The sequence below is a fragment of the Primulina tabacum genome, chromosome 5, assembly GCF_025594145.1.
Source record: "Primulina tabacum isolate GXHZ01 chromosome 5, ASM2559414v2, whole genome shotgun sequence".
In the NCBI taxonomy this organism is placed as follows: Eukaryota; Viridiplantae; Streptophyta; class Magnoliopsida; order Lamiales; family Gesneriaceae; genus Primulina; species Primulina tabacum.
This window is the reverse complement of record NC_134554.1, coordinates 33841618-33855359: the sequence shown is the minus strand read 5'-3', so window position 1 is coordinate 33855359 and position 13742 is coordinate 33841618. Positions and strand designations below refer to the sequence as shown.

At 39.3% G+C, this 13742-nt stretch overlaps 1 protein-coding gene across 1 annotated transcript; it reads right to left on the bottom strand.

The window, feature by feature from the left end:
• Positions 1-3484: 3484 nt before the first annotated feature.
• Positions 3485-4424, bottom strand: LOC142544971 (uncharacterized). The gene is made up of 2 exons (XM_075651966.1): positions 3976-4424; positions 3485-3883 (listed from the first exon to the last, which is right to left on the bottom strand). The coding sequence occupies exons 1-2, from the start codon at positions 4382-4384 to the stop codon at positions 3867-3869; spliced, it is 426 nt and encodes a 141-aa protein (XP_075508081.1). The 5' UTR covers positions 4385-4424; the 3' UTR covers positions 3485-3866.
• Between the last annotated feature and the right edge of the window lie 9318 nt (positions 4425-13742).

Here is a 13742-nt window from a genome sequence, read left to right as displayed (position 1 = left end):
TTCCCTAGGTATCAAATGATAGTGCCTGCAAGAACCATTCAATTATGGTTAGCGTACAGTACGGTCCCTTCAACTCATATATCCCGACCGATTCGACAACTATTGGTTTATCGAGAGTTGTCAATGAATCGATACTATGTTTCATGTCGTAGTTGCATCGATGGTGTAATCTATGAAACCCCTTTCATAATTACAACCATACTCTGATCAGAGATTTCAAACTACACGCACATGAAAACACATAGGATATCCATACCCGTAGGTAAGCGGTGAATCCCCGACTACAATGCATCGACTCCTATATGTTTCGCCGTAACATCCAACCTTGCCACCTGATGACCCCATAAGAGTCGGTAAACAAGTCAAAGTGAAACGCTAGCACATAGAGTCTCAATGTTGTCCCGGATCATAAGGACTAATGATGTACAACCATAAACTAGGACGTTTCCACTCGATAAGTGAGAACCACTTGGAAAGTCCTTTATGGAGGGTTGTTCAGTGCACTCTACCAGGAGCACCTATCTGCATGCTCGGACATCACAATGTCCCCTACCAATGAAACATGGTACTCACATCGCAGATACTAGTCTCTAACTCGAGCGGCCTATATCCTTCTTATTGGCGGCTGAATCGACTAGGAACCGTTTAGAATATACAGTATTCCAAATATGAGTTTCATGATAATCATCATATGAGCATCTCATATTCTTTCTACTATTTGTATATTCAAGGACTTTATCTATGCAACTAGCATGGGTATACAGATAAAGATGCGCCAATATAATAAATTCAAATATTATTAAAATAAAGATCGTTTATACATAGAGTTTCATCGTGAACACTCGGCCAACACTTGGCTCGACGTGCACCTACTCTAACAATCTCCCACTTGCACTAGAGCCAACTACCCATATACTTCAAACCCATTGATTCGCGGCTTCTCGAATGATGGTCCTGGTAAAGGCTTAGTTAGTGGATCAGCAACGTTATCTGCGGAGCCGACTTTGTCGATCGACACTTCTCCTCGTTCCACAATCTCTCGGAGGATGTGGTACTTTCTCAATACATGTTTGGACTTCTGATGAGACATTGGCTCCTTCGCCTGAGCTATGGCTTCCGTGTTGTCACACATCATCGGGATAGGAGCAACTCCATTAGGAATGACGCCCAACTCTTGGACGAAATTCCTAATCCAAACAGCCTCCTTTGCTGCAGCCGATGCAGCAATATATTCTGCCTCAGTGGTGGAATCCGCAGTACTGTCTTGCTTGGAACTCTTCCAAGAGACAGCAGCACCATTGAGCATGAATATGAATCCGGAGGTTGACTTCGAGTCATCGATATCGCTTTGGAAGCTAGAGTCGGTATAGCCTTCCAATTTCAGTTCTCCATCCCCATAGACCAAGAACAACTTATTGGTCCTTCTCAAATACTTGAGGATGTCTTTCACAGCTTTCCAGTGTGGAAGACCAGGGTTGGATTGATATCTACTCACTACACTTAGTGCAAATGCCACGTCAGGACGTGTAGATATCATCCCATACATGATGCTACCAATCGCCGAAGCATACGGAATTCGTGTCATCGCCGCTATCTCTGCATCAGTCTTGGGAGACATAGACTTGGATAGGGACACGCCATGACACATTGGTAGATGTCCTCTCTTGGACTCATCCATCGAGAACCGCTTCACGATTTTATCAATGTATGTGGACTAGGGTGAGACCAAGCAATCTTCTTGATCTATCTCTATAGATCTGTATTCCCAATACAAATGATGCTTCACCCAAGTCCTGCATCGAGAACTTACTTGCTAACCATATCTTAGTTGATTGCAACATTCCTACATCATTCCCAATGAGTAGAATGTCATCAACATAAAGAACAAGGAATGTCACAGCACTCCCACTGACCTTCTTATACACACAGGGTTCCTCAGGATTCTTAGTAAAACCAAACTCTTTGATTGTACTATCGAATCTGAGGTTCCAACTCCTAGATGTCTGCTTAAGACCATAAATAGATCTTTGAAGTTTGCATACCATATGCTCACTTCCGATAGATGTAAACCCTTCAGGTTGAGACATGTAAATCTCTTCCTTAATATCCCCATTAAGGAAGGCAGTCTTGACATTCATCTGCCATATCTCATAGTCATACCATGCAGCTATGGCTAGCAAAATCCTAATGGACTTGAACATTGCAACTGGAGAAAAGGTTTCCTCATAGTCAACACCTTGCCTTTGAGTATACCCTTTTGCTACCAATCGCGCCTTGAAGGTCAATACCTTCCCATCCGCCCCAAGTTTCCTCTTGTAAATCCATTTACACCCTATGGGAACAGTTCCCTCAGGTGGATCCACAAGATTCCACACTTGGTTCGAATGCATGGAACTCATCTTAGATTCCATTGCTTCAAGCCATTTGGATGAATCGGCATCAGATAATGCTTCCTTGAAGGTCCTTGGATCACATCCAAGGTTAGGCTCATCATGGCCCTCTTCAAGAAGCAGACCATACCTCATAGGTGGTCTCGAGACTCTCTCGGATCTTCTAGGAGCTTGTATCTCCTCACTTAGCTCATTGGGTGTGGGTTCTACAACTGTGGGTGTCTCTCGAACCTCTTCGAGTTCTATCATCTCGCCTTTTCTATCCAATAGAATTTCTTTTCCAAAAAGGTTGCATTCCTAGAAACAAACACCTTTGTTTCTTGGGGATGATAGAAATAATATCCAACGAAATTCCTTGGATATCCCACAAAGTAGCATAAAATGGATCGACTATCCAATTTATCTCCCACTGCCTGCTTCACATAAGCAGGACACCCCCATATTCTAAGATAAGAATACTTGGGAGGCTTACCCATCCATATCTCATATGGAGTCTTGTCAACTGCCTTTGTATGGACATTGTTCAACAACAGTGCCGCTGTTTCAAGCGCATATCCCCAAAAGGATGGCGGCAACTCCGTGAACCCCATCATAGACCGAACCATGTCCATCAAAGTCCGGTTACGACGCTCCGAAACACCATTCAACTGCAGTGTAGCGGGCGGAGTCCACTGCGAGAGAATCTCATTCTCCCTAAGATACTCTTGGAACTCGGCACTCAAGTACTCACCACCTCGATCCGATCGAAGTGCCTTGATGCTTTGTCCCAATTGCTTTTCTACTTCACTTCTGAATTCTTTGAACCTTTCAAAGGCTTCAGACTTGTATTTCATCAAATACATATACCCATACCTCGAAAAGTCATCGGTAAAGGTGATGAAGTAGGCATGTCCATGCTTAGTGGTGATGCTAAGCGGACCGCACACATCGGTATGGATCAAATCCAATAACCCTTTGGCTCGCTCCGCATGGCCCTTAAAGGCAATTTTGGTCATCTTTCCTTTTAGACAGGATTCACAAGTCATGAGAGCATCAATATCGGACATATCAAACATGCCAACTCCCACTAGCTTGTTCATCCTTCTCAAGGAAATATGTCCTAATCGAGCATGCCATAATTGTGCCGAATTAAGAGTATCTTGTTTGCGCTTATTTGTTGTTGTTATTGCTTGGACATTGTTAAGTGGAATATCTTTCAATTTTAAGGTGTAGAGATTGTTTTCAAGTTCTCCGGTACCAACTAAACATTCATTCTTGTAAATATTGCAAACACCTTTGCTAAATAAACAAGAAAATCCATCAATATCAAGCATAGGAATGGAAATAATGTTTTTAATCAAGTCTGGTACGAACAAAACATCTCTCAAAACAAAATTAAAATCATTGTTCAAATGTAAATAAACATCTCCCACAGCCTTGGCAGCAACCATTGCTCCATTGCCCATCCTCAAGAAGGTCTCACCTTCCCTGAGCTTCCTACTTCTTCCCATCACCTGCAAATCATTACAGAGATGTGAGCCACAGCCGGTATCCAATACCCAAGAAGTAGAGTTAATGGAGATATTTACTTCAATGTAGAACATACCTTTGCCAGAACCCTTCTGGGCAAGATATTCCCTGCAGTTACGCCTCCAATGTCCAGGCTTCTTGCAGTGATGACAGATGTCAACTGTCTTCTCAGCCTTGGCTGGTGCGGCTGCCACAACGGGACCCAGAGTTTGCCTCTTCAAGGGCACGCTCTTCTTGGGACGTTGGAAAGAACGCTTCTTTCCCTTCCCATGTGGATCGTTCTTTGTGCCAGATGAAGAACCCACATAAAGAGCCAGCTTCTCCTTTTTGATAGTGGACTCAAAAGTCACAAGCATGTTCACCAACTCTTCAAGGCTTGGCTCAAGCTTGTTCATATTAAAGTTCACGATAAAAGGATCAAACGAGCTAGGCAACGACAGCAGCAGCACATCCGTGGTCAACTCCGAAGGCAAGATCAGATCCATGCTAACGAGCTTGTCCACGAGCCCAATCAACTTTAGGCCATGCTCATGGACCAAAGCCCCATCTCGCATGCGTAAAGTGATGAGCTCCTTGACTGTGGCATGCCTTAGAGGCCGAGTCTGCTCACCAAAGAGCTCCTTGAGGTGCAAATGAATGTCAGCAGCATTCTTTGCATCCTCGAATCGCCTCTGCAGCTCATCGTTCATCGAAGCCTGCATATAACACCTTGCCTTCAAGTCATGGTCACACCATTCCTTGTAGGTCTGCAATTCCTCGGGAGTGCAGCTAGTCGGAGCCTCAACAGGGGGCGACTCAGTTAGTGTATATGCGATCTTTTCCGAGTTTAGGACTATTTTCAGATTTCTTAGCCAAGTGAGATAGTTAGGTCCGGTTAAGATATGTTTTTCGAGAATAGCGGAAAGCGGGTTGCGAATTGATGACATTGTCAAAGATTTGTACTGAAAAGTAAAACAGATAAATGTTAATGACTATTTTAAAATATTTAATAAGATATAAAGTTTGGACTTTTACTTTATATATTATCGCTCCCACTGTTTTGACATTTTCACTACCCTCTAGTGAAAACGGGAAACACTTTCCTCAGAAGGTACGTAAGGTCCTAATTAGCGAATTGTGATCCCGAATAATATCAGCCAATCACAATTCCTAAAAGGTAGTTTCCAATTGCATCGCCATGCAACCCTCTACGTATACTTTTGTCTCACGTTTGATTAGGACCCAATAATATGACGTCGTTCATCTTTACGTGTCAAGCCTAACGCATCGATATTGAACCATAATGGACGGTCGCCATGAGTTCCCTCAATAATATGAGCCGAAATCATGGGAGTTCCACGTAGTTCACATCACCATGTCAATGGATGTCACAGCTTTCCGGCACCCAGGGCCCCCAATAATATGAGCCGAGCCCCGAGTACGGGTAGCGTTCATCATGCACCCATTGTCGATGGAAAACAAGGAAATTATAAACAAATTTATAATTTCCCTTTTCGGACTTGATATTAATTTTGAATCTTATTCAAAATGAGGTTTTTTAATTTTGAAAGGTCTCATCATTAATTTTATTTTAAAAGTTCGCCATGTTTGATCGTATGTTTGCCGGATTCATGCAACTTTGTTATTATCATAATAATAACGCACATACTCATTATTTATAACATATCATGGATATATTATAAACAGTAAATAAACAAAGATGATCAATCGCCCCAAAACTAATGGCCCGTGTGAGCTAAACACGGGCCTAGGTCCAATCCTAGGGTAAATGCACGGGATGCAAATGCAACTATTACATTAGCTTCCAATATTTACATGTCTTCGATCTTCATAATCATCATGGCCACCATCTTCCAATCTTGATCATCCACTATTCTAATATTTACAAATAAATATCCATGGCACATAGGGATACATCTCATGGGGTGGGAACGGGCCATAAACCAAGCCCACTTTATAAATTTATAATTATTACAATCATTCAACACAAAATATCATAGCATACACCTAGCAAATTGGGCTTGGGCTTTTGATCATCCTTCATGCATAATATCACATATCATACACCATCAATTAATTATCACAATAATTAATTGATCCAATATTATATATCTTGATCCAATCACTAACCGCCACAATTATAATTAAATTAACAAAGTATACAAACACCTTTGTCTACTTTCAAATTAATTTATTTATAATCGAATTTCTTGTAAATCACAATTTACTATAAATAATTAAAGTCCTACTTCAATTATTTATTTTATGAGAAAATATATGCAACAATTGTAAATTTAAACTTAAGGGCCCAAAACTCATTTTTCACCTAAAATACTTTGGCCCATTTAAATTTCACAAAATATGTTAGCCATCCAATGACCCAACAACTCAAGGCCCATGACACTAAGATTGTCCAAAACATTTTTGGAAACCCTAGTCGTCATCCCCGTCGCCGGAGCTCCGTCGCCGGATTCCGGCAACACCCAAAAATTTTTTTTTTAAAAAAACTGGAAGTTTCGGGCAGCCCGAAGGCTTGTCCCATTTGCTGCCCGAGATTCACGGGCAGCAACAAGCTGCCCGAAATTTTTTTTTTTTTTTGTGTTTCAAAAATTTCGGCCTTCATGTATACCTTGCAAAAATATTTCTCAAGCGGTTAGAAATCGATCTCAACATAATATTACGTAAATATTACACAAAAACCGTAACCTTAGCTCGGATACCACTTGTTAGCGGACCGGTTACGGTCAACGGAAGTCAAAAATTTTTAATTTTAAGCTCAAATTTTCGGCCACCATGTTTGTGTGCAACATTTAAATTCAAACACCATAAAACATTCATAGGGTGTTAGAAAGTTTTACCTATCAACCTCTTGAGGTTGATGAATGGCTACAACTTTGTTGTAAGCAACAAAGCTCTTCAAGGTAGGCAAGTCTACAAGCTCCTCCTCCTTTTCCTTCAAAATAAGGCCCACCACTAACTAGGTAAACCCCCTCATATTTTGCACTAGAAAAATATGAGGATTTTTCAAAGAGAAGTGCAAGAATTCCTCAAACAAGATGAAGAGAAAAAATGGAGAGAAATGAGTGTCAATTTTTTCGGCCAAGTGAGGGGAGAGTGAAGGAGTGAATGAGTTGTCTTGGTGTGTGAAAAAGTAGCGACCAACTTTAGCATGTCATGCAATTTTTTAATCAAAAGTAATCCACAACCTTTCACCTCCCAAGCATGCATTCTCATTTGGGCTTGTAACAATTACAAGGCCCATGGACTTTTATTTAAATGTCCCAAACATATTTGAGCTCATTTAAAGTTTACTTGATTTTACCCAAGCCCACTAGTTTAATAATTATTTCTAATTGGGCTCTACAAGGCCCAATGTAATTTAATTAATTCAACACTTGAATTAATTTAATTATTTGGACTCTACTAGGCCCACTAGTGTTAAATTAATTCAACGCTTGAATTAATTTAATTTAGTCTATAATAATGTTTATGAACATCACAATTTACAAATACATTATTTACTTGGCCAACTTTTAATTTTAAGAACACATTCGTAAATTAAAAGTTACATTTCTCTCATAGAAGTCATACTTCTATTTTTTCTTTACGCTTATAAACACATTTATAAGCCGTTAAACACATTGAACTATTTTACTTCTCATAGGGATTTACAAAGCTAGTACTTGTGTGGCCCTCAATGGTTCATTGATACGACTAGCCGTGGGTTCACATCTCCATGTGATTAGGACTAAACATGTCCTTATATGAGCATACCCCAATTGCTCCATTCTTATTTATCAACCCCTTGATAATAAGAACGTCAGAACTCAAGTCTGATATTACCCAACCAATCATGTTAAACGCCTAGCAGCATCGCTTACATGATTCCCTAGGTATCAAATGATAGTGCCTGCAAGAACCATTCAATTATGGTTAGCGTACAGTACGGTCCCTTCAACTCATATATCCCGACCGATTCGACAACTATTGGTTTATCGAGAGTTGTCAATGAATCGATACTATGTTTCATGTCGTAGTTGCATCGATGGTGTAATCTATGAAACCCCTTTCATAATTACAACCATACTCTGATCAGAGATTTCAAACTACACGCACATGAAAACACATAGGATATCCATACCCGTAGGTAAGCGGTGAATCCCCGACTACAATGCATCGACTCCTATATGTTTCGCCGTAACACCCAACCTTGCCACCTGATGACCCCATAAGAGTCGGTAAACAAGTCAAAGTGAAACGCTAGCACATAGAGTCTCAATGTTGTCCCGGGTCATAAGGACTAATGATGTACAACCATAAACTAGGACGTTTCCACTCGATAAGTGAGAACCACTTGGAAAGTCCTTTATGGAGGGTTGTTCAGTGCACTCTACCAGGAGCACCTATCTGCATGCTCGGACATCACAATGTCCCCTACCAATGAAACATGGTACTCACATCGCAGATACTAGTCTCTAACTCGAGCGGCCTATATCCTTCTTATTGGCGGCTGAATCGACTAGGAACCGTTTAGAATATACAGTATTCCAAATATGAGTTTCATGATACTCATCATATGAGCATCTCATATTCTTTCTACTATTTGTATATTCAAGGACTTTATCTATGCAACTAGCATGGGTATACAGATAAAGATGCGCCAATATAATAAATTCAAATATTATTAAAATAAAGATCGTTTATACATAGAGTTTTATCGTGAACACTCGGCCAACACTTGGCTCGACGTGCACCTAGTCTAACACTGGTTCCCTTAATATTACACCTTTAGATCTGGCTCTAGGCAGGATGGTAGGGCGATTTACAAGAGTCAAGGGAGCTCTTACCTTAGCTGGTGTCTTTGCTTTGGTAACTGAATCATCAGATGAGACTACTTGCAAAGGGATAGCCTGAATGGGCTGTTGAGCAGCTGATTGAATAATTTTCTCAGGTGGAATGACTTCCACTGCGGTTATTGGTTTGGTTCTTTGAGTCCTTGGTCTCTTGACAAGCTTAGGGGAAGGAGTTTTCTCTGAATCTGATTCACTGAGAATCAGTTTCCTTTTTGCTGTTTTGACCTTCTTGACTGGTGATGGCTCAACCTCTATTTTGGTTTTTGATGGCAAGGTGTTTTTGGCAGTAAATATCTTGAATTTTGATGATGTTTCAGCATTTTCAGCTACCAAACCCTTCAGTTTTAACAGATAACTGATTTGGATGGCGAAGCCACATGACTGTTTGGATGACTTGAGCATATTCTTCAAGATGTTAAAAAGAATATATCTCCAATTTGCTTTCTTTTCACCCATGATTATCGTCATTACCTGGAATTTTTCGAGTGTAAGAGCAGCATAAGAATCGGCTTTTGCTAATATTCCCTTTGCCACGATATCAGCAAACAACTGAATTTCTGGTTTCAGTTCCTTCTTTGGATCGGAAACCTTGATTTTCCGTCAATCAGCAGATAGTCGAGACTGCATTTCTTCAATGTCATGAGTTTTTTTTTCAGAAAAGCTGACAAAACCATCAGTTGCCAAAGAGAAGATTTCTCCGAAAGCTTCTTCAGAAAGGAGTAGCAACTGATCATTGATAGTCACAGAGATAGTGTCATTAGCAGTGATAAATCCCTTCCGATAGAATTCATTGACCTCCTTGAGGTATATCTTCAGAGAAGATTGTCCCAAGAACATCCTGAGACCTGCCGACTCAAGCTTTAGAAATACATTCTTAACATCTGCTTCTTGAATCGAGAGAACCGAGTTAAAATCGATGACCATCGCATTCAAGATATGGGCTGGGATATGGTTTGCCATTTCGGAAAGTGTAGTGATCTGCAAATTGAAGAGAATAAGTTCTGAAATTTGTATACTCTTAGAAACTGATTGTAATTGTGAAGAATAGAACTGAAGTGAAGCGGGCAAAATGCTTTTGTTCGTGACTGTTCAAATTCTGGACACGTGTCAGCCCGGGAAAAATTTTGAATAAAAATGTGTGCACGTGTGCTGTAATCGTGTGTATATAATAATGAGCGGTTTTAAAATATGCCACGTCATAAAAATTTAGTCACCTCATTTGATTTGGAATATAATAAGTTTTTAATTGGTTAACTTATATGAGAAGATTTGTAAAATTTTCAAGCTGAACGATCAGTTGGGAAACTGATTCAAGTCAGTTGAGAATTCACAAACGATTGTCTTCTCAGTTAACGTCTTAAAAACTGACATTCCCCCTAAATTGGTGCATATAATAATTAAAGTAGTGCTACAAAATAATTTTAAGAGTCAGAGAGGTTATTGGTTTTGCTGAAACGTTGACGACTCTTCAGCTTTCTTGATATTCTGCTATAAATAGAAATGGCTCAATTAGTTTTAGACATATCATCCAAAATATTCAAGATAAAAAATGTCTGATACGGGTGACTCAAGTCTTTCTCCCTTTTCTGTGGAGGCTAGGAAGGCTGAGATAGAAGACGAAGTCTTCTATGAAAGTCTGCATTACTGGGAGCGATTGCAGGAGCTTGAGCTCTTATACAACTCTAGGGAGGCCACCACTCATGAATTGGTGGCAGAACTGAATCAATTGCGAAAGCACTTGAATATTGCTGTGTGGGTGGACGTCTTCAAGGACGGTCACATGTATCAGCTGATGCTCCGCAAGGAATTGAAGATCCTGAGGCGCATAGCTCATTCTCACAGCTTTCTAATGACTGCTCCTTCTTCTCTATCTGTTTGGCTGAAATTTTGGATAATTGTTGTGGAGGAGAAGTATGATGATGTAATCCAGACCAACATTTATAAGTAATGAAATATTTATCTGGTTTTAACTCTGTTTTTCTGCAAATGATATATTTCATCAGCTGTGATATGTAAACAAACGAACTGATGAGAGACTAACTGTCATAAGTTGATCATGAACTGGGACTATTTAAACAACTATTAATAGAATTCAAACAGGTGTCAGTTGACAATGAACAACTGATAACTTAAAGTCCTTGGTAAATGTGAAAGACGCATTGATTAACTTGAGGCTCTTCAGCTTCTCCAACGTCATTTTCCTATAAATAAGATGATACTGATAAAAATGTGATGCAATATCAGTTCAAAAATATTTCAATATGTCTGATTCTGATGCATGCAGCAGCACTCATGTTCATGTTACTGAGCAGTCAACCCCTCGTTTAAAAGATATCAAGAGAAAGATGGAGATATATGTTTTTCAGAAGGTGATGTTAACATGGGAAAAGATTCATGAGTTGAAGAGGGTGAGTGACAGTGGTGCTATTCCTACTCGTGCTCATGAGGCAAGAGCACTGAAATACCTTGAACGTTTTGAAGTGAGGCATGTTAGGGATTTGGTTGAAGACAAATGTCTTTTGGAGGCGATGCTATGGAAGGAGTGGCATGTTGTTGATAAGATTTCGAAATCTAGGGCATTTGCTAGAGTTCGAATTTATGAGTTAAATGATTGGGTTAGGGCGTGGCTAGATTCAGTTGGTTCCATGATATCTTCTGTAAAATGGGAACGTTGGTATTCTTAATGAAGTGTTATTTTCAATTTGTTGTGTTCTTATTTTCTGCATATAATTCTGTTAGTGAAGCAATATTACTAATAATTTCTAAGATAAATCAATTAACCAAGAATATTTCGAAAGTAAGAAAACTTAGCCTCGGGTAATGGTTTTGTGAAGATGTCAGCTGCTTGCTGTTCAGTTGAAATATATTCTAGTCGAATATCCTTCTTTAACGCATGATCCCTAATGAAGTGATGCCTGACATCTATATGCTTGGTCCTTGAGTGAAGAACTGGATTATAAGTGATGGCAATTGTGCTGGTATTATCACAAAATATGGGCGATTCAGTTGACGTTACTCCATAATCCTTCAGTTGTTGCTGAATCCAGATTAGTTGTGCACAACAGCTACCAACAGCAAGATATTCTGCTTCTGTTGTTGAGGTAGCTATGGATGTCTGCTTCTTGCTGAACCAAGAGATCAGTCTGTCTCCTAAGAACTGACGAGATCCACTTGTACTTTTGCGATCAAGCTTACATCCTGCATAATCTGCGTCTGAATATCCAACTAAATTGAAGGTGGAGTCTTTGGAATACCATAGCCCAACATTTTACGTGTCCTTAAGATATCTCAGAATTCTTTTAGCAGCTGAGAAATGTGATTGCTTAGGATTTTCTTGAAATCTGGCACACATACAGACAGCAAAAACAATATCAGGTCGACTGGCTGTTAGGTACAACAATGAGCCTATTAATCCTCTATATAATGTCGCCTCTACTGATATTCCCCCTTCGTCAGTATCTAGTTTAACTGATGAGCTCATGGGAGTAGTCGCAGCTGAGCATGATTCCATACCAAATTTCTTTAGCAACTCCTTTGTATATTTTGTTTGACTAATGAATATACCAGTTTCCAGTTGCTTCACTTGCAGTCCAAGAAAAAATGTCAGTTCACCCATCATGCTCATTTCAAACTTTTCCTGCATTAACTTAGCAAACTTTTCGCACAATTTGGGGTTAGTTGACCCAAATGTTATATCATCAGCATAAATTTGAACTAATAGAATATGATTATTTTTAGTAAATTTGAACAAGGTCTTATCAACTGATCCGACTGTAAAGTCATGATCAGTTAGGAATTTTGAAAGAGTTTCGTACCAAGCCCTGGGAGCTTGTTTAAGACCATATAATGCTTTGTTCAAATAGTATACATGATCAGGAAGTTTGTGATTTACAAAACCCGGAGGTTGTTCAACATATACTTCTTCTTGTAACTGACCGTTTAGGAATGCACTCTTCACATCCATCTGGTAAACTTTGAAGTTTTTGTGAGATGCATAAGCAAGAAATATTCTGATTGCTTCCAATCTTGCAACTGGAGCATACGTCTCATCGTAGTCAATTCCTTCTTCTTGCCTATATCCTTGTGCTACTAGTCTTGCTTTGTTGCGTATAACTGAACCGTCCTCGTTTAGTTTATTCATGTACACCCATTTTGTACCTATAATGGTTTTTGAAGTTGGTCTTGGAACTAAGTTCCAGACGTTATTGTGAGTGAACTGATTCAGCTCTTCTTGCATAGCATTTACCCAGTTAGGATCAGCAAGAGCTTCATCAGTTTTCTTTGGTTCCATTTGTGAGACAAAGGCTGAATGAATAAATAAATTTAACATTTGATTGCGAGTTCTTACTGGATCAGATGTATTTTCTATTACCAATTCTGGTAGATGTGATTTTCTCCATCTGTACTCAGCATTCGTTGCATCTGCAACTTCTTCAGTTGGTAACTGAATGCAGTTTTCAGCTTCAGTTGATGCCTCGTCAGCTGATATTTGAATATTATCATTTTCCTTTAATAACTGATTGTCAGCATTGACTTCCTGCTCATTTAATTGATCCAATATCTCTGGTTCTGGTGTTTGAAGGATGTTTTGATTATTATGATTTTCATCTTTGTCATCATCTTCCAAACTGATATCTGAAAATCGATCAGCTAGCTCAACTTGATCAGTTGGCTTATCAGTTAGTGCAGTTTCATCAAAATCAACATGCGTAGATTCTTCAACATTTAAAGTTTTCTTATTAAAGACTCTATAAGCTATACTAACTGATGAATATCCAAAGAATATTCCTTCTGCAGATTTGGCATCGAATGCTTTTAAGTAATTTTTATTATTATCATGAATAAAACATCTACAGCCGAATATTTTGAAATAAGTGATTATACTTTTTCTTCCATGCCAGATCTCATATGGTGTTTTCATATGATTCTTATTAATCATTGATTTATTCTGAGTATAACATGCAGTGTTTACTGCCTCTGCCCAAAATTT